Source organism: Benincasa hispida, chromosome 1 (genome assembly GCF_009727055.1).
Source record: "Benincasa hispida cultivar B227 chromosome 1, ASM972705v1, whole genome shotgun sequence".
Classification (NCBI taxonomy): domain Eukaryota; kingdom Viridiplantae; phylum Streptophyta; class Magnoliopsida; order Cucurbitales; family Cucurbitaceae; genus Benincasa; species Benincasa hispida.
This window is the reverse complement of record NC_052349.1, coordinates 93,874,390-93,882,286: the sequence shown is the minus strand read 5'-3', so window position 1 is coordinate 93,882,286 and position 7,897 is coordinate 93,874,390. Positions and strand designations below refer to the sequence as shown.

At 35.1% G+C, this 7,897-nt stretch overlaps 1 protein-coding gene across 2 annotated transcripts; it reads right to left on the bottom strand.

The window, feature by feature from the left end:
• Positions 1-4,484: 4,484 nt before the first annotated feature.
• Positions 4,485-7,393, bottom strand: LOC120089154 (pentatricopeptide repeat-containing protein At4g37170). 2 transcript variants are annotated; one of them, XR_005485085.1, is made up of 3 exons: positions 7,049-7,393; positions 6,648-6,728; positions 6,379-6,515 (listed from the first exon to the last, which is right to left on the bottom strand). XR_005485085.1 is itself a non-coding variant. In XM_039046569.1 (2 exons), the coding sequence occupies exon 2, from the start codon at positions 6,601-6,603 to the stop codon at positions 4,543-4,545; it is 2,061 nt and encodes a 686-aa protein (XP_038902497.1). In that variant the 5' UTR covers positions 6,604-6,728; positions 7,049-7,385; the 3' UTR covers positions 4,485-4,542. The 2 variants fall into 2 exon arrangements, 1 of the variants encoding a protein (XP_038902497.1); XM_039046569.1 differs by having other exon boundaries at positions 4,485-6,728; positions 7,049-7,385.
• Between the last annotated feature and the right edge of the window lie 504 nt (positions 7,394-7,897).

Sequence of the window (7,897 nt, the reverse complement as noted above, 5' to 3'; positions counted from 1 at the left end):
TAAAGTGAATGGACAAAGAGTAAGCTGTATCATGGAGGGGATTTCCAACGTGAGAATACCTCCATTGACTTGGGTAGGTCAGAATAAAGAAGAAACACTCAGTCCTTGTGATGATAAGCGACATACATTCATCAGGGATGAAGTATACTCTTTTGTGTATCCTTTTTGTTTTTCTTTCAATAATGTATTTTACTTTCTGCATAATTACTACTTTTTATGATTGTCAACTCTTTTCTTCGTACTATCTTTCAAAAGCTCAATCGATCGCATGTTTTAAGCCCATCGCATCACTCTGTCGCGCTCATTTATTGCGATCAAAATGATGCTGGTGAAAATTAAATTTAAGGGTTGTGTCCTTCCTTGCCTCATCTTATTTCAATTCTTGTACTTCTCAGTTTCAATTTAATATTGTTGAATTCTACTATCGCATTCTCTCTCGTTTGACTCAATTTTGAATTTTTTATTGTTTTATTTGGTCACCGCATTCATCCTTTGTCCATTACGACTTCAATGATGAAATATATGCCTCTTTTCTTATCGCATGAACTAGCGTCAAATTAATTTTAGGTCATTCAATTCACAAAGCATTTCTAAAATTTAGTTGGTCTGCCAACTTTACTTTAAAACTATTTTTACAAAAATTTTCGAGCTCAGATCTTGCTTGTAGTTGGATGTCCGCATGACACCCGTGGGGGGCAAGCCAAAACGAAGGTGGGAATCGTGATCAGATAAGTGATTGCAAATCCGTTGCCAAATAAAAATATGGGCATAAGTTTTGACTGAAAAAGAGGGTCTCGCTCGTAGTTGGATGTCCGCATGACACCCATGGGGGCAAGCCAAAATGAAGGTTGGGCACTGGGATTAGTGCAAGATCACAAAACTACTATCTAAATCATACGAAGGCCAAAACCACTTGAACACCCCCGTTTATAAAATTTGAAATAAATCATGCGATGTCCTGGGAAATGAGTAAAGATTTTTTTTTTTTAGATTAAGCTCGTGGTCCCTAAAGGTTAGAAATATTTTAGGAAGACATTAGGATAGAAATTAATAATGACAACGGTTCGGCGGTTTGAATAAGACATCATGAGAAGCCTAGGCAGGGTAAAGACAATTGAAAATTTGAGAAATCTTTAGTTTATACTTGAGGGCAAACATTGTTTTAAATTTGGAGGTGTGATAACTCGTAGAAATACAAGTTATTAAAGCTCAAATTATTAAAACAATGGGAGAAAGCGATGGTGAATAGACAATATTACGATTGAATACGTCAAACTAAAAGAAAAATTACAGTCACTAACGTTCATCGCATAAAAGCAGTTATTCTGTGCAAGAACAATACGATAGCGCGTTTTGAGTTTGCGGTCCAAGGGTACCTCAAAGATGATCGCGTAATGACCTTACATAAAGGTGGTGGCCTAATGTAATAAAACGTGATGAGACGTAAAGCCGATAATGGTCAAATCAGAAATTCAGTGACGGCCGTTGAAGACCATACCGTTGCAAATACATTGAACTTCTGGTGACTATCAGACGGAACAACAGGGTATGAAAATTAATGTTGCCCATCCACGCAATCAAAGTGAGAAGAATTGTTTTGTCTGAAAGTCTATAAATACTCAATGCTACCAAACCAGGAGGACTTCCAAGCGAGACGAAGCTGAGGAAAGGAAATTCTTTAGAAGAAATTAATTTTTGGAGAGGTCGATAGACTACCGGAAACAACACAGAGGAGAGACACTAAACCATTGCGAGAGTAAGAGTTTACAACTTGGGAAAGAATTGAAGTGATAAGAGTAGTGTAAACGCCAGAGGAAACAAGACATTGCTTACCTGGCTTGATACTTACACCATTTATTGTTTTGTACTTAAACACTTTATTTGCAAGAATGGAAACTTCAATTCAATTTATGTTCAGTCTCTTCACACCATATATGAGTAGCTAAATTTATGAATGGGTTGAGAAGTACTTAGCTAGCATGACTTAAGCTATGCACTTTATGCGATCATCTTGTCTTATGTATGCTATATTCATCATTTGGAGTACTTGAGAGAGTAGTCTAAAGACAGAATCTAAGCTTGAGAGAGTCGGATTAGATCGCATAAGCAAGAGTAAAGAATTAGAAATAAGTTACATTCCATACACATCGCATGCATCCTAGACATAGGAAATGTGTCATTATGCATTGAGAAATGTAGTGCTTAATATTTGTGTATAACATGATCGCATGACTTGTACAATATCTTAAGAAATGCTAGCAAAACCTTTTTTCAACCCCTCTATCGCATATTTGTTACAACACCACCTTTTCATCATTGTGCATTTAATTCCATCGCATTAGAAAATTAAAGTTAAATCACCATCTACTTCTTAATCACCATCGCAATAAGATCAGAGAGTCTGTTGTATATCGATTTAGTAATCCCTGCGTTCGACCCTAGACTTACCAGGACCCTAAAAAGGCTTATATTTGAGCTTTGTTAGAAAAACTTGCATGATCATTGCATCCACACATCTTTTCATCGTATGATAAATCAACGCATCAAGCATCATATCACTTGTTGGTATGAGTTTATTGTTTACTAGGATTGTTTGATTTTATTTTTTCACTGCATACCAAAATAAATTTTAAAGTCATTAACTTGTTATTAAATTTTTTTTTCAGGCCGAGCTTCCAAATTTGCCATTATCTGCTCAAAGGGCCTTACGTAGACTCACCTCTATATATCAAGTGCGATATTTCGATGGTGATGTTCCAATGGAAGAACAAGATGATCTAGTAAGACATGAGGATGTTCTTATTCAACCTAATGTTCGAAATGAATATCCAACAACACCACTCAATCATTTTACACATACTTCCATGATGTCCTTTCCCTCAACATTTGAATTTTTTCCAACAACCCTTATCGACAATGTAGTGAGGGTATACACTTTGTAGAGGAAAGTCAACCATCAAGTGTAAGAGGACGTGGCGATCGTGGACACTATGTGACTCAACATGATCGATCTAGACATAATAGAGAATCTTCTTCCAGACGTGAATAAAGAACATTGTACATATGATTAAATTTATTAATGAAATTCAATCACGAAAATGCACTTACAGTCTACAACACATCCTAAAGAACCTTGAATATTATTTACAATAGTCCAAAGTTAATATCTATATTTTTACATAAGTTTCTAACAACTTTAAACAAAAATAATAATTTGAAATTAAAAATTAATATTGAGTATATCAAATCAATCATAGAAATTTCTTAATCTCAAAATAACATTATTGTTTATACTGTTAAAAAACTAGTAATATTACTATCAAAATAAAAAACGAGATTAGTAATATAGTTGATTTTAGGTAACAATGATTTAGAATTAAACAAATGGAATATTTTGTTTTTGAAAGGTATTGTAATTAAAGTGTGAGGTGGGAGAGTCGAACCTCAAACCTTGAGGTCAATAATATAAACAAATGGAATATTATTAATCGTTAAAAAACAAAGTAATGAAAGAGTTGGGTTTCAGATTGTTAAAAGAATGAAAAAAATAAAAGCAAAAATATTTTATTATTTTATTAATGAAAGAGTTGTGTTTCGGATTATTTTATTACTATTCTTTTTTTAAGAATGCGTCTCTTTTTTTTTTTTTTTAAATGAATGCATCTCTTGCGAGGAAAAAGATAATAAGATAATGGCAAACAAGAGACGCATTCAGTCAGGAAAAAATTAATAAAATAATGGTGAATTCGTTTCGGGTGGGGACAAAAACACAACCACTTTCCCCTAAATAACTTCAAACCACCCATTTTTCCCTCATTAAATTTAAAAATCACCCCCAAAATCTAAATAACCCTTTTATCAACAAGAGATTGAAAAGATACTACTAAGTTTATGAGACTTTCTATTTCTACAACTTTGGATCCTTAATAAGCTTATCTAAATGATACTAGATTAACAACCGTCAAAATAGTTCAACGGACATAAAACTTGTACTATCGATGTCGAGGTCAGAAAATTTAATTATTTCAACTCACATATTGTTAAAAAAGAAAATACTGCACTATTAGATATGATTTAATTTTCAAATAAATAATGGTTTTAAATTCAAGGTTTAATGAACTCTCGACGATTTTTCGTAAACAAGAGTTCAAATTTTTGGTGGTGACAACAAAAAAATTGACTGATAAATCATCTTTATTGCCACTTGATATTACTCTAAATGAGATTGTGACGTTGGAGTGTAAAGTTAAAGTTGGAAATTTTGACCAAAAAAAAAACTGCAATTTGGAGTATATTTGTCTGTCGATTCAGTTTTCTAAAGTATAAAATTGTAAATAGTCGATTCAATATGATTTGGATAGATTTTGTCGATTTTGATCCATGGATTCTTCAAAAAGAAAGAAAAGTATCAAAATGAACTAGACCAACCAAACTTAAATATTTCATGGTTGGAACGGATTAAACCAATCATATAACCAAAGTTGTTTAGATTGAACAAATTTCAATTTGAAGAAGATTTTAATAAATCCCAACCAATCATAATCACCAATAGTCCTTGCATGAACAACTACCAGCTTCAAAACAATGAAACCTATTTGAATCTCTCACAAGTATTTTTCTCCTTGTGATCTTGGAAATAAGCTTAATTGCATTATGACAGTCTACACAAGTTCTTAGATTCTTGAAAACCTTGATTGTTGTACCTGAAGGGGTTGAAATTATTCCAAATGCAACTGCCAGTTTCTCACTATGGTAAGAAAGGTTCTGTTCTTTCTGTTCCAATTCCACATCATGTAGCACAAAGTTTGTATCAGGTACATAACCAACTTCTTTCATTCTCTTCGAGAGCTCATCTAAATACTCGAGTATTTCATTCGATCTCGGATGCGAGTTATCGCCAACAGTAAACACATGAACCTCTCTCTTGATCTCTATCCAACTCAAACCAGGCTTCTTCACTATTCCCCTACTATCCATGGTTTTTCTGATTTTTGCTTCTTCAGCCCACCTACCAGCAGTGGCATAAATATTGGCTAGGGTAATATAAGTGGCTGGATTCTCAGGCTCTATTTCAAATAAAGATTTTGCTGCTCTTTCTGCTAGTTCAAAGTTTCCATGTATTCTACATCCACCAAGTAAAGCAGCCCATAAAAACTTATCTGGCTTCATAGGCATTTTGTCAATTATGCTCTCTGCTTCTGTAAACCGACCAGCACGGGCCAGTAGGTCAATTATACAAGCATAGTGATCAGCGGTATGAATCAAACCATGCTTTTCCTTGATGGAGTGAAAATACTCAAGTCCCTTATCGATTAACCCAGCATGAGTACAAGCAGACAAAACACCAACGAAAGTAATATGATCTGGCTTAGTACCTGATTTAAGTAGCAATTCAAAGAAATGGAGGGCCTTGTCATGTTGACCATTTTGTGCGTGACCAACAATTAATGAAGTCCAGGAAACCAAATCGGGTCGGGGCATTCCTTCAAACACACTCTTGGCATTCTCGATGTTCCCACACTTTGAATACATATGAACAAGAGCACTAGCTGCAAATGAAAGGGGGTTGAATCCTACACGCATCATGAAGCCATGAATTTGTTTACCTAAATCCTCAGCTGCGTGATCAGCACAAGCATTCAAGACACCAGCAAATGTGAACTCATTTGGTTTGATATTCGAATTCATTAAGTGTCTAAATAAAGCAAATCCCTCCTCTCTCTGCCCATCTTCGAAGTACCTATCAATCATTGTTGTCCATGAAACAACATCTTTTTTCACAATCTTGTCAAAAATGTATCTAGCTTCCCCTATACTTCCACATTTTCCATACATATCCAATAGGGAGCTCCAAACTACCTCATCTGAATCCAACTCCATTCTCATAATATGACCATGTATCTCCTTTCCGATGTGTAAACTTGGAATAGCTGCTGAAGCAGCAAGTGCACTAGATATAGTAAACTTGTTAGATTTCGAGTTCTCATGCTTTTGCATCAATCTATATAACTCCAATGCCTCTTCAGGACGGTTATATCGAACACAACCAGATATAATTGCTGTCCAAGAAAAGTTATCTCTCTCAGGCATTTTGTCAAACAATTTTCTTGCTTTTTCAAAATGCCCTCCTTTGACATAACCAGAAATCATGGTATTCCAAGAACACAGATCCCTTGCAACCATTTCATCAAAGACCTTCTCCGCATCCACCAAACTCCCACATTTAGAATACATATCAAGCAAACGATTCGAAATGTATAATCCAGGTATGAACCTGGAGGCTTTGATGTGGGCATGGACTTGTTTACCCTCTTCAAGAGCTCGATGTTGAAGACAAAATTGTAATAAAGTCGAGTATATTGAAGCAGAGGGTTTCTCAATGTGATAGAGCAATTGAACTGCCTCTCTTAAACATCTTCGCCCCAAGAGAATGTCTATAGCCTCTTTGAATTGTTTGTCATTACAAAGACGGTTTACGTTCGCATCTTTCCCATCAAACAAGATAAACTTTTTTCCTATATGGGTTTGAGAAGGAGTAGTTAAATCTCTAGTTAAGATTCTTTGAGATAAATGTGGAACAACTTTGAGAAGCAGAAATGTCATAGCTTATAGAGTAATTGATGAAAGCTAGAAAAGAGAAGCATTACTTCATATCCTCAAGCTTGGAACAACCATACAGTGCAAATTTCGCACCCAAAAATCTTCATCCTTTTCATATTTCCTTTACACTGCAACCAAAGAGAGGAAAAGAAATCATCACATACACTCATATCTAAATAAAAAAAAATAAAAAAAAATCAATATCTGTTTCTTTGATACAAACACATAGAGGGAGTGGGAGTCAACCACTAAAAAGGCAGTCTGATTTTATTCAATGAAAACAGGATTAGCTCATTTTTTGGGAATTCCTCCTCCAAACCCCATCATCCAAGAACCCCCAGTTTTGGAATTTGGATCAATGTCCCCATTGAACAAATAAAACATGGGATAAATTTTAAATTAAAAGACATAAGATGAAGAAACAAAAGTCTCAGACGAGAGCCTTAACCTCTTTGCCGTCGATTTCCACCACTTGAGTCTGAAACTCGACGACGATAGAGGCCTTGTAGTTATTATCAAACCCATTCCCACGGAATCGCGAGAGGAGCTTCGAGTTCCCGACAACAGAGTCGCCGATTAGAACAAGCTAGAACATGCCCACCCAGGTTCTGATGGACCACCATTAATGAAGAGGAAGAAGGTTGCAATGGAGGATTTTGGTAGCCATGTGAAACTAAAGAGAGAACAAAGGACGGGAGAGATTGTTTCAAACTGATTTGAGCGAAACCCTTACAATCAGGGTTCTAGGAATATTTGTACCGATAGCCCAAAAATTGACCCAAATTTTTTAAAAAAACAAATGGTTTTCTCATGTCATATATAATATATTAGTGACCTTCAGTCTTTTTTTCTCTTTGTTCTCATCTTTCCTTTCCTCTTCTTCGCCAAATCGATTCGACAAAAATCTTTTATTCTTTTTTCTCTTTCATTCTTCTTAGTGTCGTTAAAAAACCAACCTACGGGACATCAAATGTTCTTCTTCTTCATCGATGATGCTCGCGACTTCTTCTCTAACCAACTTCGATAGTATGAAAGAAAACGAGAAAGTGGAAACAAGAGAGAGAGTAAGAGATATAGAGAGAATAGTGATTCTTGAGTGAGAAAAAGAAAAGAGAGAGCGAAAGCCCGATGCTTTTGCACGAGTATATTTGACGTCAGGAAAGATCATTCAAATTTTTTAAAAAAATTGAGTCATTTGACAAGTTTGGCCAATTTTTGGGTGATCTGTACAAAAACCCTAGGATTTTAGCAGTTACGAAAAATCGATTTGATTCGGTTTGAATATATTTAACAATCG